The 27,171-nt window shown below is 35.2% G+C and overlaps 1 protein-coding gene across 1 annotated transcript in view; it reads right to left on the reverse strand.

Moving 5' to 3' along the window:
* Positions 1 to 6,398: 6,398 nt before the first annotated feature.
* The window catches only part of LOC136025291 (tetraspanin-2A-like), a 37,390-nt gene continuing 16,617 nt past the window's right edge, over positions 6,399 to 27,171 (reverse strand). The window contains exons 4-5 of the mRNA XM_065701177.1: positions 24,400 to 24,585; positions 6,399 to 7,888 (exon numbers count right to left, since the gene is read on the reverse strand). Of these exons, the coding sequence (XP_065557249.1) occupies positions 7,790 to 7,888; positions 24,400 to 24,585 (285 nt within the window). The 3' untranslated portion in view covers positions 6,399 to 7,789. The remainder of the gene's footprint in view (positions 7,889 to 24,399; positions 24,586 to 27,171) is intronic.

Consider the following 27,171-nt stretch of genomic DNA (forward strand, 5'->3'; position numbering starts at 1 on the left):
AAAATCAAAACATGAGCAAAATCATTCATAAGCATTCAGAAATTAAATAAAAAAACAAGTTTTCTTAACTGCAAGTAAGGAGCGACGTTAAAACTTAAAACGAACAGAAATTATTTCGTATATGAATGGGAATATCCCCTCCGCAACGCCTCACTCTTTATGCTAAAGTTTGTATTTCTTTTGTAAAAGATTTTGTAAATCTTTTACATAGAAAAAGATTTTCTGCAACAATAGGAGAGCTAAAAAGTCCTCTACCAATATTAAACATATATTTCCAATTTTCCTTGGGATCACAAGAGACTACAGATTAATTTCTAGCCCCTTGCCCAAACCTCTTTCTATATTTATAGCAGGGCTAAAATAGAATTAGGAAACTTGGGCATAAAATCATACTTTTTAAAGTTTCAAACACACTCCCTCTAATAAAGATCCGCCAAACCTCCTCTAGAATAGCTTTGTTTAAAGTAACGTAACATAATAACCAAGAAATATAGGATCTTAGATATCACAAAAAGTAAAAAAAAAAAAATAAATGAAAAACGCGTTATTCTTCTAAACTGGTCTCCGTACTTTTAGACATTAAATAAAAAAACTAGTTTATTTAACTGAAAGTAAAAAGCGACATTAAAGCTTAAATCTAAATGAAATTACTCCGTATATGAAATGGGTTGTCCCCTCCGCAATCCCTCGCTCTTTACGCTAAAGCTTTTAATTGTTTTAAAAAGTAGAATTGTGGCAAAGAGTCAAACTTTAGCGTAAAGAGCGAGGGATTGCGGAGGGGACAACCTATTTCATATACGGAGTAATTTCTGTTCGTTTTAAGTTTTAATGTCGCTCCTTACTTTCAGTTAAAAAAAACTAGTTTTTTTTATTTAATTCCTGAACGTTTTTGAATTAATGCATGTTTGATTTTGGCTCTCCGCACATAAATTATTGAAATGAAATTTGTATATTAATTTTTTTTGGCTGAATGGCTTTCTCTTAGTTTTGATCAGATGATTTTGAGAAATAAGGGGTGGGGAAGGAGGCCTAGCTGCCCTCCAATTTTTGGGCTACTTAAAAAGGCTACTAGAACTTTTAATTTTCAACGAACGTTTTTATTAGTAAAAAATATGCGTAACTTAAGATTTAACTTACGTAACAAACTTTTATATTCTTATATTTTTATTATGTCTACGAGGGGTTTTTTACCCTCGTTAATACCTCGCTCTTTACACTAAATCGTAATTTTGTCCCAATTCTGTAAGAATGACCGTAGAATAAATAGATATACTTTAGTATAAAGAGCGGGGTATTTGTCTCCTCCTAAATACCTCGCTCTTTATGCTAAAGTATTTTTAGAACTCTTATATGCGTAATAATCTCTTTTCGTTTTAAATTTCAATGCTATTCCTTACTTTCAATTGAAAAAACGTTTTCATGTTTTTTTTTATTGTTTTTTTTTATAGTAATGCTAGAAAATCCTGCGCCCTTTTTATTGAATTTTTCTTCCCCCATGACATATTCCTCCAAGGATAGCCCCCTCCCATCAAACCCATCCCCAAACCAGAAAAATCCCCCTGAAAACGTCTGCACACTTCCCAATAACCATAACTATATGTAAACACTGGTCAAAGTTTGTAACATGCAGCCCCTTCCCCAGGGATTGTGGGGGAGTCAGTCATTCCCAAAGACATAGTTACTATGGTTTTCAACCTATGCGGAACAAAATGGCTATCTCAAAATTTTAATCCGTTGACTTTTTGGAAAAGAATGAGCGTGGGAGGGGGCCTAGGTGCCCCCAATTTTTTTGATCACTTAAAAAGGGCACTAGAACTTTTCATTTCCGTAAGAATGAGCCCTCTTGTGACACTCTAGGACCACTTGGTCGATACGTTGACCCCTGGGAAAGAAAAAAAAACAAATAAACACGCACCCGTGATTTGTCTTCTGGCAAAAAAAAAGAAATTCCACATTTTTGTAGATAGCTTAGATTTTGCTATAGGGTTCTCTGATATGTGATTATGTCTGATGGTGTGATTTTCGTTAAGATTCTATGACATTTAGGGGATGTTTCCCCCTATTTTCCAAAACAAGGCAAATTTTCTCAGGCTCGTAACTTTTGGATGAAAAAGACTAAATTAATTGAACCTTATATATTTAGAATCAGCGTGAAAATTCGATTCTTTTGATGTATCTTTTAGCATCAAAATTCCGTTTTTTAGAGTTTCGTTTACTATTGAGCCGGGTCCTTACTGCAATTAAATAAAAAAAACTAATTTTTTTAGCTGAAAGTAAGGAGCGACATTAAAACTTAAAACGAACAGAAATTACTCCGTATATGAAATGAGTTGTCCCCTCCACAATCCCTCGCTCTTTACGCTAAAGCTTTTAATTGTTTTAAAAAGTAGAATTGTGGCAAAGAGTCAAACTTTAGCGTAAAGAGCGAGGGATTGTGGAGGGGACAACTCATTTCATATACGGAGTAATTTCTGTTCGTTTTAAGTTTTAATGTCGCTCCTTACTTTCAGCTAAAAAAATTAGTTTTTTTTATTTAATTTCTGAACGTTTTTGAATTAATGCATGTTTGGTTTTGGCTCTCCGCACATTAATTATTAAAATAAAATTTGTATATTAATTCTTTTTTTGGCTAAATGCCTTTTTTTTGTTTTGATCAGACGATTTTGAGAAATAAGGGGTGGACAAGGAGGCCTAGTTGCCCTCCAATTTTTCGGTTACTTAAAAAGGCAACTAGAACTTTTAATTTTTAACGAACGTTTTTTTTAGTAAAAAATATACGTAACTTAAGAATTAACTTACGTAACGAACTTTCCTAACCTTATATTTTTATTATGTATACGAGGGGGTTTGTACCCTCGTTAATACCTCGCTCTTCACACTAAATCTTAAGTTTTGTCCCAATTCTTTAAGAATGACCCCTGAATCAGAAAGGCCGTAGAATAAATAGTTGAAATTACTAAAAATACTTTAGCATAAAGAGCAAGGTATTTATCTCCTCCTAAATACCTCGCTCTTTATGCTAAAGTATTTTTAGAACCCCTCATATGCGTAATAATATCTGTTCCTTTTAAGTTTCAATGCTACTTCTTCCTTTCATTTGAAAAAACGTTTTCATGTTTGTTTTTCATTGTTTTCTTATAGTAATGCTAGAGAATCCTGCGCCCTTGTCATTAAATTTTTCTTCCCCCATGACAGATTCCTCCAAGGAAAGATCCTCCAACATAGCCCCCCCAGCCCCGCCCCCAAACAAAATAAATCCCCCTAAAAACGTCTGTACACTTCCCAATAACCATTACTATATGTAAACACTGGTCAAAGTTTGTAACTTGCAGCCCCTCCCCCAGGGACTGTGGGGGAGTAAATCATCCCCAAAGACATAGTTATTATGGTTTTCGACTATGCTGAGCAAAATGGCTATCTCAAAATTTTGATCCGTTGACTGGGAAAAAAAATGAGCGTGGGAGGGGGCCTAGATGCCCTCCAATTTTTTTGGTCACTTAAAAAGGGCACTAGAACTTTTCATTTCCGTTAGAATTAGCCCTCTTGCGACATTCTAGGACTAATTGGTCGATACGATGACCCCTGGGGAAAAAAAAAACAAAAAAAAAACAAACAAATAAACACGCACCCGTGATTTGTCTTCTGGCAAAAAATACAAAATTCCACATTTTTGTAGGTAGAAGCTTGAAACTTCTACAGGAGGGTTCTCTGATACGCTCAATCTCATGGTGTCATTTTCGTTAAGATCCTACCACTTTTAGGGGGTGTTTCCCCCTATTTTCCTAAATAAGGCAAATTTTCTCAGGCTCGTAGCTTTTGATGGGTAAGACTAAACTTGATGAAACTTATATATTTAAAATCAGCATTAAAATGCGATTCTTTTGATGTAGCTATTGATATCAAAGTTTAATTTTTTAGAGTTTTGGTCACTATTGAGCCGGGTCGCTCCTTACTACAGTTCGTTACCACGAACTGTTTGATTCGTTACCACGAACTGTTTGATAACCTTTAACTGGTTATGGTACTTTTAGAATCCAGTTAGATAAATCAAACTGAAAAAAAGCGCTTTAGAATCTGCCTGCATATATGAATATATTCAAGTGGGGAAAGCTATAATTAATACGAAATATGTGCAATGTATACCAAAAATAAGAAGTTATTGGAATACTCGTATCAACTGAGGATTCTGTAATGGCTAAATAACTTAAATGGTGAAAAAAAACATATTTTAAGCCTTCCAGTTTCAAAGGCAGTTACGGTGCGTTGGGATATAATTGCTTTTAAATAGTCACGTAGTTCATAAGAAAAATAAACGGTTAATTAGACCGTTTATTTAAAGTCTTCATATAATTAAGCTGATTCATGTTTGATGAAATTATTTACAGTTATGTATGCCTATCCACTAAATATAATGGAGAAAGATCGGTTGGTTATTCTGTATAGTGGGAGGGGCCACCTGAGGTCTCAAATTAGGGTCACATCCAGTAATTTTCTTCAGATGGATATTTTGTTTTGTTTTTGTTTTTTTGATGGGGGGGGGCAAAAAAAATAAAAATAAACTAATCAAAATTCACTTAGATGCATTTTTGTTACGTTTTTAAGAGTCAGAAACATTTCCAGGGGGAGGAGGGTCAAACTCACTACCCCACACCCCGCATACGGTCCTACCTAAATAGTTCATTTTTAGGCCATTTGTAGAAGAGGATTTGGAAGGGGGAAATATAAAGGCAAATTTTCTATCCAGGGGGATGGCGTAATGTAATGTTTTTCTGGCACGTAAAAATGCAAAAACTGCCAAAATGTGCTTCTGCTTGGAGTCCCCCAATAATCCATCTTCCTTTCCCCTAGAACAAAACCGTAGGTCCACTATTGTTAAAAGTACTTTATTTTTTACTAGCTGTTGGGGTGGCGCTTCGCGCCACCCCAACACCTAGTTGGTGGGGGCGCTTCGCGCCCCCCCCAAGCCCCCCCGCGCGCGTAAGTCGTTACGCGCCATAATAGTTACGCGCCATTGTAGTTGTGTCCCTATGTCCCACCTGTGAATATAGATATATATATATATATGGTTTTAACTACGTAAAACTTGCGAATATACAACATTCTTTGCTGTCCCATTGTCTTTGCATATAAATAGATTGTCAGGTTATCCCCCTGTTTCCCCCGGTGTCCCCGTTGTAGTTGTGTCCCTGTGTCCCGGTCGTCATTTATATTCCCTGTGTCCCGGGTCCCGGTCATCATTTGTATCCCGGTGTCCCGGTCTGTATATACATTCGTTTTTTAGTTTTGTTTTTCTCCTTTATTTTTTTCCTTTTTTTTTCTTTTTTAGCTTATTTAGATTTTTAGATTTTTTAGTTTTTTTTATTAGTTTTTAGTTTTTATTTCTTTTTAGTTTTTTTGTCCCGGTCGTCATTTATATCCCCCTGTTTCCCCCGGTGTCCCCGTTGTAGTTGTGTCCCTGTGTCCCGGTCGTTATTTATGTTCCCTGTGTCCCGGTCGTCATTTGTATCCCGGTGTACCGGTCTGTATATACATTCGTTTTTTAGTTTTGTTTTTCTCCTTTATTTTTTTCCTTTTTTTTTCTTTTTTAGTTTATTTAGATTTTTAGATTTTTTAGTTTTTTTATTAGTTTTTAGTTTTTTTTTCTTTTTAGTTTTTTTGTAGTTTTTACCTTCTTTTTAGTTTTGTTAATTTTTTTTTTTACTTGTGTCCTGGTCGTCATTTATACTCCCTGTGTCCCGGTGCTTTGTTGATTGCTAATCGAACATTCCTTTTGTCCTGGTCGCTTTCTCTTTGAGTGTCGTCATTTATTTTTTTCTTTTTTAGTTCTTTTAGTTTTTACCTTTTTTAGTTTTTTTTTAGTTTTTAGTTTTTTTAGTTTTTTACCTTTTTTTAGTTTTTTTAGTTTTTTAGCTTTTTTAACATTCCTTTTGTCCTGGTCGCTTTCTCTTTGAGTGTCGTCATTTATTAGTTTTTTCCTTTTTTTTTTAGTTTTTTATTGGTTTTTACCTTTATTTTAGCTTATTTTTCAGTTTTTTCCTTTTTTTATTTTTTTTTTATTTTTTATTTTTTTTAGTTTTTTACCTTTTTTTAGTTTTTTTAGTTTTTTTAGTTTTTTAGCTTTTTTACTTTTTTTATTAGTTTTTAGTTTTTTTTTGTAGTTTTTGCCTTTTTTTAGTTTTTTCAGTTTTTTTTTAGTTTTTTATTGGTTTTTACCTTTATAGTTTTTTTAGTTTTTTAGCTTTTTTATTTTTTTTATTAGTTTTTAGTTTTTTTTGTAGTTTTTGCCTTTTTTTAGTTTTTTCAGTTTTGACGTCACCTAATCCAGTTTTTTCAGGTGACGTCACCTGACACATCCATCCATCCATCCACAGACAGACAACTTATTTTTATATATATAGATATTAGCAGACTCTTCTATAGCAAAACATTATTGTTTTTCGATGTTTTATGTATTTAATCATAAACACATTAAGTCACAGTTTGGCCAGTGCAAAACACAAATTGAAAATGATAAAATTACAAAATGAAAAATTAACACAACCAATAAATTGAAAGAAATGCCACAAATTGTTAGTATATTAAAACACTTCATACTATAAAATCGCAAAAAAAAATGCTGCAACTTCACTGGTTTACTTAACACTGGCAGTAATCTGATAAATTTAGATAGGTGTAAAAATAATAACCAATTTTATTTCCAGGAACTCTTGCAAATAAAAAAACATCTATATTCTTGCATCCTTAGGACTTCGAAATGGTTATTTTTTATCAAAAAAAAAAAAAATAATGTTTTGATGAAGTAGATGGTAAATTGTTAGTTGACAAGATTTGAAATTTTTAATTCATGTTTATATTTATTTTCCCCCTGGCATGTTCCTCTTAAGAGAAAAGGGTATTCAATAGTGTAAAACCGTATTCCTTGTGCAGATGAGTGACCTTTTTTTCAGCTGAGTAATCCCAGCTACAAATTTTAGTAGTTCATGTAATTTAAAGTTGTAAAAAAGAAAAAAAACTAAACTAAACTAGCCTTGAAAGTAAAAATTAAAAACTAGAACCATAAAAATAAAACTGAAACGTTAGTTATCCGGATAATATCAACAACCCGATAAAATATCCTGATAAACCCTGATAATAAGTATTTTTACAGATGGCTTATAATCCTTCTGGTCTGTGTAGACTGTCTGCATATATAGATATAGTTTATATCTGGTGTACGAGTGATCTATGTAAAGTCCTAAGAAACTTCTCTCCGACGCTGTGTAAGGATACTAGCTGTGTGAATTTTGAAAAATGGCATGTTTTAGAAAAGTTTCTAGCAGTTCAAGTGATTTCTGTGATAGCATTAAGATATCACCAAAAAAGTAAACAAAATTACAATACATAAAAGTGTTATTCCTTACGAAATATCCTAATAGTTTAATAAAGACTCTAAAAGTAAAAGAAGATCGGCTAGAAGAGACTGCCTCAAATGATCATCGAGTGACAATCTGTGTGCAAAACCGTTTGACAGCTTCATTCAAGAATAATGTTCTTTCGACCTACAGGAATCGATAATTTATATACTATTTCTTCCCAAAAAATAAACAAACCTATATCTCATTATTAAAACAGTAAAGGCTTGATGAATTTGGCTCAGCATAATCAGCTCTAATATTTTAAACTTCATTTTGAAAATCATAAATTACTTTTGCACTCGTCTTGTTGTTTGTGGACATTTATAACGTTTACACCAAATTTTCAACGTAACTTAAATCTTGAAAAATTCAGTCTCTTACAATATCTTCTTTTTTCACATTCCACTTCCTGGTACTCTGTTATACAGTTTGGAATCCCTGTTTAATTTGTAAACAGCGCTTCTCATCCAGAAGGCAGAAATTGCAGCTAGTATCTGAAAAGACATTTCAAAACATAAAGTTTGGCTAACCTTAATACAAAAACTATACGTTACACTGCATACGTGCATAAGAATCTATTTTAGGATGACATTTGACAACTTTTTATAGAACTTGGAAGGAACAAAACTATATTACCCAACGTACGTGCCTGCAAAAGGGGTAAGATACTGCGCACTTCTGACATTAGATTGTAAGTTCATTACAGGTACTGGGGCACCTCCTTATATGACAGTTTAAATTGTTAATTATTATGGTTATAATATCATTGTTATGATAAGTCTTTCCATTATTAATATAGTACATCCTCCATTCTACCCCATCAATGGGGTAGAAAAAAATGCAAAAGCTGCAAATTATAATCCTGTAATAAATTAACTAAATTAGCGCGGAAAATCTTAGTTTGTTCTGTTTAATTTGTTGGATGTTGCGCTAGCAGGTTCTGATAACAACTTCAAAATTTAGATCACCGTGATCGAAAAGAGGATGTAAGTATTAAGAAAGTTTGGTAATTTGGGATCTCACGATTAAATGGACTTATCGAGATGAATTTTTCAATGGTTGTTGGAGAGAGGAATATTGAACAAAATTCTTAGGTTATTTCAAGTGTAGACATTCAATGGAAAGTAAAGAGCAACATTAAAACTTAAAACATGTATTTAATACATCAAAAGATACTAAGAATTGAGAATTTCTAACTTTATAATAAGATTGTCCAATATAGAGATAAAAAAAAGTTTAATAATAAGATTTTCCCATATAAGTAAGCGAAATCTTCCAAAAAACTTCAAAATTTAGACAACTATATCAAGTTTGAACGACCTTTTCAAGTTGAAACTTTCAGAGAACCTTGAAGGCATGAATATTAAATAGTATCTCTAGTCCTTATTTTGTTTGCAAATAGGAGGGAAAGTAAAGAGCAATGTCAAAACTCAAAATTTATATTTTAATATCTCAAAAGATGCTATAAACTATACAATTCTAATGACATAATAATATTCTTCAATATATAGATTAGCAGATTCTGAAAAAAAAATCCAATTTTGGTTTTCTTCATTTAAGACGAAACTAAATTTTAATTTACGTAATTGATATCTTAAAACTGAATGGATTTATCAATAAACAACTAAGTCAATTTCCACTGCTCAAAACTAAACTTGAAATGTCAATGCTTCTCAGTAATGTCCAAAACATAGGCTTCATCATTGCCGAGGAATAGCCTGTATATTTTAAATAAGGCTTTAAATCTAAAAATTATAAAGCTAGAACCTTAAAAATAAAACTTTAAAACTGAAACTTTAATAATAAATTTAAAATAAAAACTTTAAATCTGAAACTTAAAATTCAAACTCTAAGACTAAGACTTTAAAACTAATGCATTACAACTAAAATTTTAAAATGAAGACATTAAAGCTACGAGGCACTCGTCATGTTGGTTCATCTATATGGATGTGAATCTTGAGAGAGAGAGAGAGAGAGAGAGAGAGAGAGAGAGAGAGAGAGAGAGAGAGAGAGAGAGAGAGAGAAGGTGGGTTTTTAATATAAAGAACAAAACAAAACAAGCAAATGGCCCGAAGCAAAGCATGCTTGGACTTACAACCCCACTACACATACAAATAAAAATAGTACGGAAAATAAGAAGAAAATAAAAAATAAAAGGAAAATAAAACAGAAAAGAAAAGAAGAAGAAAAAAATCAATTGCCAAAAATCATTTCAATCGATACGGAATTACACTTCAAAAGAGACAAAACAAAAAGAAACTAAAACCACCTGACCAGTATCGCCCAAAACAAAACCAACATCTCCAACACTCATTTCTCCCAAAGTCACCGGATTAAAATTTTGACATAGCTGTTTTGTTCAGCATAGTCGAAAAATTTAATAACTATGTCTTTGAGGACGACTTAATCCTCCATGGTCCTTAAGGGAATGACTGCAAGTTATGAACTTTGTCCGTTGTTCCCAAATAGTATTGATTAATGGGAAATATACAGATGTTTTCAGGGGAGATTTTTTCTGGTGGGGAAGGGTCGGGGAAGAGGGTTTCCGCGAAGGAATTTTTCACGGAGGAGGCAAATATAAAAAAAAAATTTAAATTAAAAAAAAAAGTTTATCAACTGGAAGTCAGGAGCAAAATTAAAACTTAAAATAAACAGAAATTAGTACGTATATAAGGCGGTTTACCCCCTCGTCAATACCTCACTCTTTAGGCTAAAATTTTCTTAGTACTTTCAAAAGAACTATTTATTCTAATTAAACGGTCTTTGTGATTCAGGGGTCATTCTTAAAGGAATGGAACAAAATTCAAATTTTTGCCCAAAGAGTGAGGTATTGCCGAGGGGGTGAACCACCTTATATACGTAATAAGTTCGCTAAAGTTTACTCAATAGTAACCGGAACTTTAACAAGAGCTAAGAGCTCATATGGCACTTGTGACGAGGCGAGAAGAGCTAAGAGCCAAGAGATCATATGATATGAGCTCTAACAAAATTCTATGAATCAATAGATTGATTTAAAAAGGAAAATAAGAGGCTTAATGCCGGTCAAGATTTAAAATAAGAGCTCTGAGTCACAAAGTCTTTCTAAATATCAAAATTCATTAAGATCCGATCACCCACTCGTAAGTTATAAATCCCTAATTTTTTCTAATTTTTCCTCTCCCTTTTGCCCCCCAGATGGTCGAATCTGGGCAAACGACTTTATCAAGTCAAATTGTGCAGCTCCCTGAAACGCCTACCAATCTTCATCGCCCTAACACGTCAAGAAGCACCGAACTCGCCAAATCGCTGAAAACCTCCCCCAACTCCCCCAAAGAGAGTGAATCCAGTACGATCCTGTCAATCACGTATCAAGGACATTTGTTTATTCTATCCACCAAGCTTCATCCCGATTCCTCCACTCCAAGTGTTTTTCCAAGATTTCCCCCTCCAACTCCCCCCAATGTCGAAAGCTTTGGTCGGGATTTGAAATAAGAGCTCTGAGACATGAATTCCTTCTAAAAATCAAATTTCATCCAATCATCTATTCGTAAGATAAAAATACCCCAATTTTCATGTTTTCCAAGAATTCCGGTTTCCCCCTCCAACTCCCCCGAATGTCACAGGATCTGGTCGGAATTTGAAATTACAACTTTAAAACACAAGATCCTTCTAAATATCAAATTTGATTAAGATCTTGTCACCCTTTCGTAAGTTACAACTGCCTCAATTTTCAAAATTACCCTCCCCCCAATTCCTCCAAAGAGAGCAGATCTGGTCCAGATATGTCAGTCACGTATCTTAGACATTTTTCTATTCTTCCCATCCAGTTTCATCCTGATCTCACCGCTTTAAGTATTTTCTAAGATTTCCGGTCCCGCCAACTGCCCCCCCCCCCAATTACGCTTGATCCAGTTGAGATTTAAAACAAGATATCTGAGTTACGAGGTCCTTCTAAATATGAAGTGTCACGAAGATCCGATCACTCCTTCGTAAGTTTAAAATACGCCATTTTTTCTTATTTTTCAGAATTACCCCCCCCCCCACCTAATTGAGCGGAACCGTTCCAATTATTTAAATCACTTATGCAAGACTTCTCCTTATTTTTCCAACCAAGTCTCATCCCAATCCCTCCAATATAAGCGTTTTCCATCATTTTAGGTTTCCCCACCCCTACCTTCCCCCAAGGTCACCAGATCCGGTCAGGATTTAAAATAAGAACTTTGAGACACGATATCCTTCTAAATTTCAAATTTCATGGAGATCCAATCACCCGTTCGTAAGTTAAAAATACTTCATTTTTTCTAAATTTTTTGAATTAACCCCCCCCCCCCCCAAATACCCCAAAGAGAGCGGATCCGTTCTGGTTATGTCAATCATGTATCTAGGACTCGTGTTTTTTTCCCACCAAGTTTCATCCTGATCCCCCCACTCTAAGTGTTTTCCAAGTTTTAGGTTTACCCCTCCCAAATCCCCCCCAATGTCACCAGATCCGGTCGGGTTTTAAATAAGAGCTCTGAGCCACGATATCCTTCTAATTATCAAATTTCATTGAGATCCGATCACCCGTTCATAAGTTAAAAATACCTCATTTCTTTTAATTTTTCAGAAATACCCCCCCCCCCAACTACCCCAAAGAGAGCGAATCCGTTCCATTTATGTCAATCATCTATCTAGGACTTTTGTTTATTTTTCCCACCATGTTTCATCCCGATCCCTCCACTCTAAGTGTTTTCCAAGTTTTAGGTTTCCCCTCCCAACTCCCCGCCCCCGTCACCAGATCCGGTCGGGATTTAAAACAAGAGCTCTAAGACACGATATCCTTCTAAACATCATATTTCATCGAGATCCGATCACCCGTTCGTAAGTTGAAAATACCTCTTTTTTCTAATTTTTAAGAATTACTCCCCCCCCCAACTACCCCAAAGAGAGCGAATCAGTTCCGATTATGTCAATGATGTATCTGGGACTTGCGCTTATTTTTCCCATCAAGTTTCATCCCAATCCCTCCACTCTAAGTGTTTTCCAAGAATTTAGGTTCCCCCCCTCCAACTCCCCCCAATGTCATCAGATCCAGTAGGAATTTAAAATAAGAGCTCTGAGACACAATATCATTCTAAATATCAAATTTCATTAAGATCCAATCACCCGCTCATAAGTTAAAAATACTTCATTTTTTCTATTTTTTCGAATTAACCGGCCCCCCACTTCCCTCCCCCCCAGATGGTCACATCGGGGGGACGACTATTTCTAATTTGATCTGGTCTGGTCCCGGATACGCTTGCCAAATTTCATCGTCCTAGCTTACCTGGAAGTGCCTAAAGTAGCAAAACCGGGACTTTAGGTTTCCCCCCTCAACTCCCCCCAATGTCATCAGATCCGGTCGGGATTTAAAATAAGAGCTCTGAGACTTAATATCATTCCAAACATCTAATTTCATTAGGATCCAATCACCCGCTCATAAGTTAAAAATACTTCATTTTTCTATTTTTTGCAAATTAACCGGCCCCCACTCCCCCCCCCCCCCAGAGGGTCAAATTGGGAAAAAGACTATTTCCTATTTAATCTGGTCCAGTCCCTGATACGCTTGCCAAATTTCATCGTCCTAGCTTACCTGGAAGTGCCTAAAGTAGCAAAACCGGGACCGACAAACAGACCGACAGACAGACAGACCGACAGAATTGGCAATTGCTATATGTCACTTGGTTAATACCAAGTGCCATAAAAACTAAATTTTGATACCAATCAAAAGAATCGGATTTTTATGATGATTTCAAATATATAATTTTCATCTAGTTTAGGTCATCAAAGTTAGGAGCCTGTGAAAATTTGCAAAGGAGAAAACAAAAAAAGTCATAGAATCTTATTGCGAATCACACTATCAGATTCAGCGTATCAGAGAACTCTACTGTAGAGGTTTCAAGCTCATACCTGCAAAAATGTGGAAGATTTTATTTTTTGCCATATGAAAGATCACGGATGAGTGCTTATTTGTTGTTTTATTTTTCTCCCATGGGTGATCGTATCAACCTAATGGTCCTAGAATATTACGAGAGGCCAAATTAAAAGTTCTAGTTCCCTTTTATAGTGAACTAAAAATTGGAGGGCAACTAGGCCCCTTCCGACACTCATTTTTCCCCAAAGTCACCGGATCAAAATTTTGAGATGGCCATTTTGTTCAGCATAGTCTTTCAAAAGAGTTATTTATTCTAATTAAACGGCCTCTGTGATTCATTGGTCATCCCTAGAGAATTGGAATACAATTCGAACTTTAGTGTCCCTGGGGGAAGGACTGCAAGTTATGAACTTTGCCTATTGTTTACATATAGTATTAAGTAATGGGAAGTATACAGACGTTTTCAGAGGGGGATTTCTTCTGGTTGAGGGACTCGGGGGGAAAGGTTTACGAGGGAGGATCTCTCCATGGAGGAGTTTTACATGGAGAAAGACAATTTTCCATGAAGGAGGTGCCAGATTTTCCAGTATTATTTAAAAAACAATCAGAAGTTAAATAAAAAACAAGTTTTTTCAACTGAAAGTAAGGATCAACATTAAAACTTAAAACGAAAAGAAATTAACGAAAATTACGCTTAAAAATTAAAGAAATTAAAGATTTCTAATCTTAATCTAATCTTTTAATTTTCTAAGAAATTAAAGATTAATTTTAATTTCTTAAAAATTAAAGAAATCACGCTTAAGTTTTTCCAGAGCTTTCAAACGAGCTATTTATTCTAAATAAGCGGCCTTTGTAATTCAGGGGTCATTCTTGGATATGGAGCAAAATTCGAACTTTAGGGTAAAGAAAGAAGTATTGACGAATGGGCGAACCCCCTAATATAAGTAATAATTTCTGTTCGTTCTAACTTTTAATGTTATTCCTTACTTTCAGTCGAGAAAAATTGTTGTTTTTATTTAATTAATTTAAATTTTTTATTTGATTATTTATATAAAATTATATATATATTATTATTTATTGTATTATTGTTATGTTATTATATTATATTATATATATATTATTATATTATTTATATATTTTAATTATTTATTTAATTATTAACCCATAAATCTTTCGGAATCCTTTTGTGATGGAAGGCTTAAGAGCCAATTTTCATAGTCTTACACTAGCTGTGATATCAGTAACTTTTAGAATACAATTTTAAAATTATCCTAAAAATTTATTATAGCTGGTCTCACCAGAAGCAGCGCAATAGCGCTACCTGAATAAAGAGGATGTCAGCACAATGTATTCTGTCTTTGAGGATATTTCTGTCCAGAAATTATGTCTTTGAGGATATCAACCCCCCAGAGCCCTCATGGTAACGGAATTAGGTTATGCCCTTGGCACATGTAACAATTTTGTTAAAAGGGTGGTCGTATAAACCTCGGAGGGTGCTTATTAGGCTGGTAATTGGAAGATTTATGACTCTTTTTATGATTCAAAGTGATCGGAGGGCAGCTATCGTCCCTTTTTTAGTCTTAGACCAGGGCAATTCGTATAGAAGGAGATGTCGTAGAAACATCAAAATAGGCTCATTTGGATATTGCAACATCTATTGCCCTCTTTAACAATCGCAAGAGATTGGAGGGAAATCCCCCCCTCTCACCCATCATTTCCTCAAATACATCCAATCAAAATTTTCAGCTAGCTATTCTCTTCAGCGTAGATAAAGGTGTAGTTATTATGTTTTTGAAGATGACAGCCCATCAGAGCCCTCAGGGCAAGGGTCCCAAGTTATGCCACGGGGACATATAACGTTTTCGTGCAAAGGGTGGTCATATAAAGTTTTTGAGGGGGCTTGTTGGGCTGGAAATCATAAGTTCTGGTGCTCTTTTAAGAGTCAAAGTCTCGGAGGGAAACTAGCCAGCCCTCTCCTTACGGTTTAGCGTCCCCAATTGCATCAGATAGAAATTTTGAGATAGTAATTTGTTCAAAAACAGTCCGAAGATCAGATAACAAGGGCTTTTTGGGTTGACACGACCCCCCTCCTTCCAATAGTCTGATGGTAAGGATTGTCAGTTCTGCCCCAGGGGCAAATAAGCTTTTTATGGAAGGGGTGGTTTTGTGAACTTTAGAGGAGGATTATTTGACTGAACTTTTAAAGTTCTCGTTCTGTTTTAAGAGTCAAAAGTGATTTAGGGCAACTAGTCTCCCCCTTCCCTGACACCCTCTTTCTCCCAAACGCATCCTAGCAAAGTTTTGGGATGGTCATTTTGTTCACAATAGATAAAAAAGCATATAACAATGCCTTCAGGGTGGACCCAACCACCCAGAGCCCAGGAGCAGGGCGTGTGAGTTATGCCCCGTTCATATAAAGTTTTTTAAAGAACGGATGGCCCTGTAAATTTCGAAACAGATCGGGCAGATTTGATGGGAAGTCGGAACATCTAGTATCCTTTTTAAGAGTCCAAAGTGAATAGAGTACAGTCATCCCCTCCCCTAAAACCCAACCACTCATCAAAACACTTCCAATCAAAACTTTAAGAAAACTATTTTGTTTAGCAGTGTTGAAATGTCCGCTAATTATGTCTCTGGGGACGTCAACCTCCCCACAGTCCTCAGGTTAAGGACTGTAAGTTATACAATTCGTTATTTGTTTATATATAGTATATATTATTGAGAAAGTATGCATGTTTGAACTTTATTTTCCATAAGACGAAGAGAATTCGGATGAGTCTTTCAGAGAGTGCTGAGGTGAGTGTTCAATTAAATCAAAAGACGTTAGGTTCTTACGGATTGTCAAAAGAGTGCAACCCATGAATGACTAGGTATATTAATTTGGATCTTACCGGAAATGATCAGGGAAGTGATCAAAACGGGAATGTTTGCTTGCTACCACTGCTACTTCAAATACAACTACTACTACAGCTGTCACTACTACTGCAAGACTACTCCATTTGCAATATTGAATGAAATTGTCAACTAAATCAAAAGACTATATGTGTATGCACATTTTCGAAAGAGCATATCTCAAAAAATGATTAAATTATTAAGTTGAAACTGTCAGAGAATGCTAAATGGGGAAATTCATCTGACCAAAAGGCAATATTTGCACGTTATTACTAATATCTTTATTACTGTTACATTTGCTATTACTACTTCAACTACTACTTCTCTGCAAATACTTGTAAAGGCAATACGTTAATACTGCACTGCTACTAGTACTACTTTTATTGCTAGTAATACTACTAGTAGTAATACAAAGGTTACTAATATGACTATTATTGAAACTATGCCGATGTTTATCAAGGTACTTAATCCGACCAAAAGATTAACAACACGCAGTCTGTATGCAGGCTGTCAAAAAGTCATAACTGCAATATCTCAGGAACAGTTTGGCGCATAAAGTTGAAACTAACTGGGCATGTTGTGAGGGGTTTTGAACTAATCAAAAGAAGATATTTGCATCCTAATCCTATTGTTTCTACTGATACTTCTACTTCAACTGTTACTGTTATTACTACTTCTTCTGCTATTACTGGCACTAAGGCTAAGGCTACTCCTATTAATTCTGCTGCTACTATTAATTTTGCTCCGCTACAATTGCACCTACTAATTTTGCTACTAAAACTAAGGGTATTGAGGCAAAAAGTTTGGAAAATATTCAAATTTTATGAAGCTAAATCAAATCACACTATTTCCACGCATGTTGTTATCAAAAATGCTTCAGGAAGGGTTCATAATATCAATTTTACACTTTCAGCGTGTGTTGAACGGGAATCTCGAAGAAACCAAAAGTGCCATGTGCATATTTGTACTAATACTACAACTATTGCTACTACGCAAGCGAAGAGTCTTCCGGTGAAGCTTTCAAGGAATATTTAGGCAGATTTGGAACTAAATCAAAAAGTTCTAGTGTCGTTTTTAAGAGTCAAACGAGATTGGAGGGCAAGCAGCCCTCCTCCTAAGCCAATCCATTTTCCAAAAACACCTAAACAAAATTCTTAGACCAGCATAGTAGTCATCTTGTCCAGCATAGTAGAACGGTCCAATAACTATATCTCTTGGGTATGTCAAATTGGTTATGTCAGCCCTCCACGATTATGTTATCAACCCATTATGCTTTAAAACTAAATGCTGTTTTAAAGTTAAATCAAAAGGCACTGTGTAGATGGTTGCCAATAAGACACCTCAGCAAAATATCAAGAACGACTGGGGCTATTAAGTTGAAATTTTCGGACTACTACTATTATTATGTCTACTTGTACAATTTAAACAGGTAAAAAGAGCGTAAATGTATCCAAGTTCTCAAAGAGCAAAGAAATAATTTTTCGGGAATAATGTTATATTTTGTTTATCAGGTAAAATTAAGGAAGTATAAAATTAAATTTAATAGTACTATTTGTGTCAGGATTAAAAATCGGAGAAAAAGTTTCTCCAACGTGCAAATAGCAACCCAAACTATGGATTCTTATAGGAAAAAACCTTGAAGATATGAATTTTTACCACGAAAAAGACTATGTCAGTAAAAAACAAACAGAAATTAATCTAAAAATCTTTTTCCACAAAGTAAGTTTTTAAAATAAAGTAAAGAGGTCAACTAAACAGAAAAAAGCAGAAATAAAGTCAAATAATCTTCCAAGCATAAAACCACCAAAAATCACCATCAATAACTAAAAATAAGCAAAAATTAACATGAGTAGTGCTGACTAGGGACAACCGCCTATGCCTTCTCAAGACCAGAGCATAAAATACTTTTTACCAAAAATAAAATATATTTTAAATGATTTCACATTTTTGACTTATGAAATAAAATAAAAAAATCTTTGAAACTTAAGGAAAAATATAAGTATATGTATAATTACTGACAATCAAGTGCAAATTACGTCCTGGTCTTGAGAAGGCATGGGGGTTGTCAGCACTATTGATGATAATTTTGGCTCATTTAATTTCTGTACGTTTTCAGTTTCATTTATTTATTGGTGGTGATGTGTGGTAGTTTTACGCTTGGAAGATAATTTGACTTTATCTCGTCTCATTTTCGGTACATTAGAGCTCTTTACTTTTCTTTGAAAAGCTTTTTTTTGGAAAAAATTTCTTAAATTAATTTAAACAAAAACTGATTTTTTGTCATATTTCCAAGACGGGGTTGGGAGGGGCTCTAGTTCTTGATAAATTCTATTGCAATTGTCACTTTCGAGTATGATTGCTTTGCTTTCTTGAACTACAGTTTTAATGTTGTTTTTTTTTTTGAAATTTCAAATTAGGCATCTTGTGTTGACATACCCTTCGCACTTTGCTACCTACAAAATTAGTTATTTTATGACACTGATGGTAGGTGTTTATTAAGAAACTCAAATAAATTTGTTGATTGACAAAGAAGGTAAATATTTCAAGATTTAGAAAAGTCTAGTTCTGAAAGAAGGTAAATATTTGAAAAGTCAAGAAAAACCTCTGATATATGGAAACTAAATCACCGAATAGGGTTGTGTATTTCCCAAGGCCCTAATTACTGTTACTACTACTAAGACCACGTCACGGCCCTATGCCAACGCCAATACAAAGCTTTTCCAGTGGCTAATCTATTTTTACAGTGAGAATCATTACTTTTCCAAGGGTTCTTAAAGAAAAAGCCTCTTAAATTAATTTAAACAAAAACTGATTTTTGTCAATTTCCAGAGATTGGGTTGGGAGGGGCTCTAGTTCTAGATCTATTCCATTAAAATTATCACATTCGAGTATGATTGTTTAACTTTCTTGAATTACTGTTTTAATGTTGGTTTTTAAGTATTTCAAATTAGGCATCTTGTGTTGACATACTACTACTACTACTACTAATAACTCACTGCAGCACCAAGCCGCCTGAGGCCAACACAGCTACGCACGCTCCTCCTCCAACCTAATCTACTTAAAGCCTCCCTCTTTACACCCTCCCACGAAGTTCTCATTTCCTTTAAATCTTTATTTATGACATCCTCCCAACCCAGACAAGGACGACCTGCTTTCCGTGTAGCCCCAGACGGTTGGCCAAAAAGGACAACCTTAGAAAATCTGTCATCCTTCATCCGTAGAACGTGGCCTAGCCATCTCAACCTTTCTTTCATTATAGCCCCAGAAAGCGGGATTGAACCACACTTTTCGTAAAACCTACTGTTTGAAATACGGTCAGTCAGCCGGGTACCCAGAACAATGCGTAGGCAATTTCTCTGGAAAACATCTAGTAAATTTTCATCTGCTTTTCGGAGTGCCCATGCTTCAGAGCCATATTTGACCACTGTCATCACTGTAGCTTCCAATATTCTAATCTTGGTTTGTAGACTTATCTTTCTATCCTTCCAAACTTTTTTTAACAGTGAAAAAACACTCTGAGCCTTAGCTATTCTATTTTTAACATCTTCACTGCTCCCACCATGTTTACTAATCATACTACCAAGGTAAGTGAAGCTCTCAACCTGACCAATCTTTTCGTTACCTAGTGTCACCTGTTCATCTTCACTTATTCTTAGCCTTAGTGACTTAGTCTTCTTAACATTAATTTTCAAGCCTATTTTAGCAGCCTGAACTCGTAAAACCTCTAAAAATTCATTCATTTTGCTCACAATTTCATCTAATATGCTTAAATCATCAGCATAATCTAAGTCCAGGAGCGTTCTTCCTCCCCATTTGATTCCAGGGTCTCCAATTGCCTTTCCTGTGCTTCTTAAGACGAAGTCCATCAAAATGATCCATATAAAGGGGGATAGAAAACAACCCTGCTTAACTCCTGATTTAATACAAAACCAGTTGCTAACCTCATTTCCTACCTTAACCGCAGCAGTATTATTCTCGTACATAGCGCAAATCACTTTAGTGTATTTTTCGGGTATACCATATAGCGATAAGACTTTTGTTAACGCTGTTCTATCAGCAGAATCGAAAGCTTGCTCATAATCGATAAAACTGAGGACCAAAGGTGTTTGACAACGAAGGGACTTCTCAATTATTAACCTAAGAGTGAAAACATGGTCGACACATCCTCTACCTTTTCCAAAATCGCAATTGTTCTTCCCTTAAAACTTTGTCTGAAGCATGTCTCAGTCTAAAAAGTATCATATTACTCAGTAATTTGCTACCTACAGAGGCCAGACTAATGCCTCGATAATTACGACACTCACTCTTGTCACCTTTCTTTTACAGTGGTTTAATTAAAGTTTTCCTAAAATCATTGGGTACTTCCACTTTTTCAAAAATAATGTTCTTAATCTACAGTAGCTTATTCCTAACCTCAGAGCCACCATATTTAACAAACTCAATAATCATACTATCAGTACCTGGGGCCTTATTATTTTTTTATCCTTTTAGTACTGTTGCTAATTCTTCCTCACTAAACAAATCTTCCTTCACATCCAAGGTATCACAAAATTTTTCATTTTGATCTGTATCTTTTCCTGCAACTGTATCTCGGTTTAGCACATTCTCAAAATGTTCCACCCATCTTTCTTTAACTTATTCCTTATCAATAATTGTGGCCCCATTTCTATCTTTAACTGGGACTAGTCCAGATTGGCTACTCCCTTTCAATTTATTAACATGCCAGTATAATATTTTACTATTATGCCGTCTAGCCGCATCTTCCAGATCCTCAGCCGTTTTATCCATCGCCTCCACTTTACATCTCCTTAGTTCATATTTTAATGCTTTCTCCACTTTCTTTACATTCCTTTTGTTTTGATACGACCTATCACTCAGATAATTCTTATACAAACCCCTTCTACTCTCTATTAAACCTAAAGCTTTTTCAATAATATTCCTAGTTGCAGTCTTAGCACTCTTCCCTAGGACACCATCAGCAACTTCACAAATTGTTTTTTTGAAATTATTCCATCCATCTTCTACATTGTCAAATTTTAAACTCTCAAGTTTAGTTTTCAATTGTTCCTCGAATTTTTTCTCAAAATTTTCATCCTGAAGTCTACCAACATCATAACTTTCCGGGAGGGAGTTACCCTTCCGAAATTTCAGCTTTAAATTAGCCTTAGACACTACTAGATGGTGATCTTTGCTTTTAACATCAATAACGGCACCCCTATACACCCTAGTATCTTGTATTGATCCTGCTAGTCTTCTGTTTACAATAACATAATCAATAAGGTTTGCTGTCTTACCATCACGTGAATACCATGTCAACTTATGGGCCATTTTGTGACCAAACACCTTATTGGTTATAACTAGGTTGTTATACCTACAAAATTGCAAAAGCCTATAGTCATTACTGTTTTCTTTTCCTACACCAAATTTACCTAAGCTAGGATACCATCTATCCCTATTTCTACCAAACTGGGCATTAAAATCTCCTAGCAAAAACACCATATTTCTACCTGGTACCCTGTCTATTTGCTCCTGTAACTGTAAGTAAAATTCATCTGAGTCACTAGTATCTCCATCAGTTGGTTCAATGGGGGCATATACTACTATAACTGATACCCTAAGCTTTAGTCATAAAATGAGCAATTAGTATTCTATTATTAATACCTTTCCAGCCTAAACAAGACTTAGCAGCTTCCTTATTCATCATGAGCCCTACTCCCTGTCTATGTACCCCATCCTTCCTGCCTGAGTAAACAAATTCTATGTCACCTAATTTCATGCTTCCTACCCCTGGGGTATGACTTTCTGAAACTCCTAATAAATTCAGTTCAAACCGTCTGAATTCGTCAGTCAAAATGTCGATGCGATAGTCATTTTTTAACGTCGTAACATTCCAAGTTCCAATTTTCATGTTCTTTAAATCTTTGAAATTATTTTGGCCTCAAGAAAAGCAGTGATCCCGGATACCAGTGCAGGATGGGGACCAACATATCTTCTCAAGTCTATACCGAAGCGCTTAAGCCGGCTTAGAACCGGACAGCAAGAAGTCCCTGGGACCTCCAGTAAGTTGGAGGCTTTGTGCAATCCTGGGCCCATCTTGGTCACAACATGGCTTTCAGCACTTGGCGATGCTCTTCTATCAACAAGAGTCAAAATCCTTCACGGACAGTCTCAAACCTATTGCCTCTGACTCATTATATATTCATGCCTACAAATATTATGCTACTACGGGGAGGCAGCCCATAGTAGATAAATTGGCTAGGAAGAGGTTTTTCAGCCCGAAAACGACCATCAAAACAAACCAAGCCCAGAAAAATATCCAAAAATCAGAATTCCGTACGAGTGCTGTGTTATTTACTAGGCTATAATTTCTTCGAGGGGCGCCACTCCTCAAGTGGGAAAAATTGACCGCAAGTTTCTAACTCTTGCAGGTACCCTGAAAGGGTCGAGGCAGCACTTTACAGAGGCCGTTGTCCATAAATCCGGATCTTACGCCCTGTCGCAGTTGTCCTCCTATAGACGATCCTCCCACGATTGTGTTCTGCTTCACCATGCAATTTAACCCATTACTGGGAGAATGTTTGTTACTCATCTGACGTGTGAACACGGCAGTGGGCCCTATTGAGTGTACATTTGAGGGGCCTTCTTCCTCCTCCACCTGTAATTATGACCCCCAGGGGAGGGTTTCCCAGTTTCTATTATGAAACCCACTGGGACAAGGTCCTACTTGGTCTAAGCCTCCTATGAAGCAACTCTACCTATCTGTAGGGCATTCCCCTATCTGTTGTCCTCTACCAAAACCTAGCATGATTATCTACTAATTAACTAACTAATGCAATTACTAAATAGTTGCAGTAAATTGCAACTTTACTTTAATTTAGACTATAAAGTAAAGGACAAAAATAACATATATAAGCTCTGTTGTCCTCTGCTAAAACCTAGCATACAAACTAATAATTAACTAACTATTGAAACTAATTAATAATTGTAATAAAGTACAACTTTCCTTTTAATTTACACCCTAAATAAAGAAAATACAAAAAAGCTCTATTGTCCTCTACCAAAACCTAGCATGTTAACTAATAAATAGCCCATTTGGCCTGATTGCAACACCTCACAAGCCACACCTTATAGAAAACACCTTTGAGAATTTAAATTAAGAAGAACTTATTAGAAACCCTGCTAGTACTGCAAAAGTAGACCTAAGTAGCCAATTTAGTTTGTTTGAAACGTTTCACATGCCAACACCCTATAGAAAACACCTTTGAGAATTTAAATGAATAAGAAAACTTATTAGAAACTCTGCTGGTACTGCAAAAGTAGACCTAAGTAGCCAATTTAGCCTGTTTGAAACATCTCACAAGCCAACACATTTTAGAGAACACCTTTGAGAATTTAAATGAAGAAGAAAACTTATTAGAAACTCTGCTAATACTGCAAAAGTAGACCTAAGTAGCCAATTTAGCCTGTTTGAAACATCTCACAAGCCATAACCCTATAAAATACACCTTTGAGAATTTATATGAAGAAGAAAACTTATTAGAAACTCTGCTAATACTGCAAAAGTAGACCTAAGTAGCCAATTTAGCCTGTTTGAAACATCTCACAAGAAAAACCTCCAATATATTGAAACTAAATTACAGAATAGTGCTTTGTACTTCCTAAGGCCCTAATTGCCGTTACTACTACAAAGAGCACGTTAAGGCCCTATGCCAACTCATCTGTATTTACAGCAAGAGTCATTACTTCTCCAAATGATGGACTTGTGAAGACTAGGTTTGAATCAGATCCCTATATATCCTACTGATAAACTGGTAGCAGCATAGATGGAAAATTAAAATATGGTGCCCCCTTTTAACAAAATGCCATGAAAGCAAACTGTTTTTTCTGTCGTCCAGAAAAAAAATCATCTTCTACCTTTTCAGCATATATTAATTATAGATATTAGTAACAAAAAAAAGTTTTATCGGTAGTAGAGACCAGTTTTCTGAAAAAAACTTGAATAAATTAAAATAATATAGAATCAACAAAATTGATAAGATTGTTCAGGGGGGAGAGGGTGGTAGCTAATAGCAAATAAAAGTATTATGTTAATTCCTGATGATAAATTTGTTCAGAAAAAAAGCCTACGTTCCTAATTTTGTGAGCTCAGACTCTTGCTAGTGGAATATCTAAAAAAGTTTGCTATACCTAAAATGCATATTAGGTCTGAGAATTCTGCTTAAAAATGGTTAGAATCCAAACCTGAAGTATAATAAGCAGCATTGCTATCCCAGCCATTGGACCGCTTCTGTCTTCTAAGTATCTTGGAAAGACCTCGTAACATCCAAACTCCCATTCATTTCCAGTTACAGGGCTGCGACACTCGTTGGGTATAGGAAGATGGACTGCATCATAATCACCAGAATTCCACGATCCGCAGCAGCCAATCTACAAATAAAATACACACAGCTTTGATTTCAATAGCTTCTAAAATCACAAAACGTTTCAAAATTATTACACAGTTATATGTTAGGAAAAGAAAACCAAGAGAAAAAGAAAACGGGATAATGTTTGTCACGCTAGTTAAACATTGTGAAATATCAGGAACATCTCCGGCGCCATCTTTCAATAGATACTTAATTTGATTAAATAAAAAAAAGCAATTTTGTTAAACTGAAAGTAAAGAGTACTCGTTAGTGGTATAGCTGTATGCAATCCGAAACTTACACCCTTATTTGGGCACTAGAGATTGTCTATATTTGGCTCATTGGACTACTTAGATGACCAAACTACAATAGGGATGCATCATTAGTGTAATCCAGCTGGCATCTCAATTTTAAATACCTGTCTGAACATGTTGATTTCAAATTGGACAAATAGAATTTGTGATAAACCAATGAACTTTACATGACAGAATCTATGACATAGACGTTGCGTAAGCGCTTGTATCATCATATTCATGGAATAAGCTTATATCACGACTTCTCTTAAAGGGAACTTATGGTCATCATTGCTTCACCTCAAACGGCCCAATGCCCCCCTCAAACTTTTTCACCTCCCCCTAAAAAAATTGAAAATTAAAGTTTTTTGGAGCTTAGACTTTTTGACTCGGAATTCTTTGGACTGGTGAACATTGTTTTCCGGATTTCTTATGCGGCTGCCTCCTCGGTACTCTATGGATGGTCATCGCCACTATATAGCTTATTATATGGTTTCGATCAGTATTTTTTCGCACATTGGAATGATAAACACTTGTATCATATTTAAAAAAAAGGTGAAGATGAAATATTCCAAGAAAGTACGTGCACATGATATCGTTGCTTAAATGCTGATAAAGACAAATATTTGTACTATGAAACAAGTATTAGTAATAACATTATTGGAGATGTATGCGTGCGTTACCATGACAGAGAGCGATCAGATTTCTTTGGACTAGCCAAAAACTTCAGCTTTTATGATGGTGATATGCGAGAGTAGCGTTTTCAGAGAAGTTAATACTCAAAGATAATGCAAGCCTGAAACTAATAGTTAATGATAAAGGTCAACTCCTTACTAATAGTACTGGTAAAATATTACCTGTTTTTAGATCCTATGGCCTTCTTTTTAGTATTAGTATTCAATTGAAAGCAGAGGGGGAAAAAGGGCCTACTGTTGCACTAATGTCATAAAGCAATGTGGTAATAGACAGTGAAATCGAAAGTAGAATAAAAAGAGCATTGAAAGACAATATATCAACGGGATAAAAATATGAGGTGATGAAGAAACAAAACGCATCTGAAAATTAATGCTACCATTGTTTGTATACAAACAGATTTAGTCCATGAACCCAATAATATCAATGATGGAATGTGTGATGCGATTGTAGCTGAAACCCTGTTAAAACTAGTGTGTCACCCTAATATGAAGTAAGTATCATTTCAAGAGAAAACATAATGCAGTATTTTTGGAATTTATTCAAAGCATTCATTTTATTTTCATGATGATATTCTACATGTCATTATTTCAATAAGAATATTTATGCATTACTTTGTTATTTCTCCATTATTTTAAGGGTGCGCTAGCAACTCGTACGTTTAAAATGTATTTTAAAAAGTTGGAAATGTAAGAAAAGGAGTTTTCAGAGATATAGATACTGCTAGGGGAGTCATGGGAGGTATATTAGAATCTGAGATACGTTGACAGTGCTTTTACCAAAGTCCAATAGAGATGAGCTAGATTTTTTCCAAAACCCACACAGACAATTAATAACCACTCAGACATACAGGCACAGAGAGAGAGAGAGAAAGACAAGCAAACAGCCACTCAGACTCACAGACACTGAGAAAGCAAGAAAGAGAGAACAAAAACACCTAAAAACACACAAAGAGTCAGTTGTACAAACATACAAAGAAAGACACAGCAACAAGCAAACTCTCGCCAAGACACAAAGGCACAGAGAGCAAAGAGAAAGAAACAAATACAAACACACAGATTCAAAAGGACAAAGCTACACATGGAGAAAACAAAAAGTCTGCTCAGACACATAGACAAAGAGAGAGAGAGAGCGAGAGAGAGAAAAACACTTACAGACACAGAGTCAGAGACACAAACACACAATGTCAGACCCTGGAACAAAAGAAACACCCGCCACCACACACAATCACAGAGAGAAAGATAGAGGAAACACCTACAAACACATAGAAACTGGAGCTATTTACTTTTTTTTGAAAAACTTATTTTGTGGAAAAAGTTTCTTATATAAAAAAACCTGATTTTTTGTCAAATTCCCAAGATGGGGTTGGGAGGGGCTCTAGTTCTTGCCTATCTATTCCCATGTAATTATCACTTTCAATTATAATTTTTTTGCTTTCTGCAATTGCAGTTTTAATGCTGGTTTTTTGAAATTTCAAATTAGGCATCTTGTGTTGACATACCTGTCGCATTTTATTGCGACAGGTCTTTATTATTATTTTCTTTGTTAATATTCTTTAATTCTTTATTATATAATTATAATATAATTTTCTCTTTTTCTCTTTAATTAATATTCTTTATTAA

This window comes from Artemia franciscana, chromosome 3 (genome assembly GCF_032884065.1).
Source record: "Artemia franciscana chromosome 3, ASM3288406v1, whole genome shotgun sequence".
In the NCBI taxonomy this organism is placed as follows: Eukaryota; Metazoa; Arthropoda; class Branchiopoda; order Anostraca; family Artemiidae; genus Artemia; species Artemia franciscana.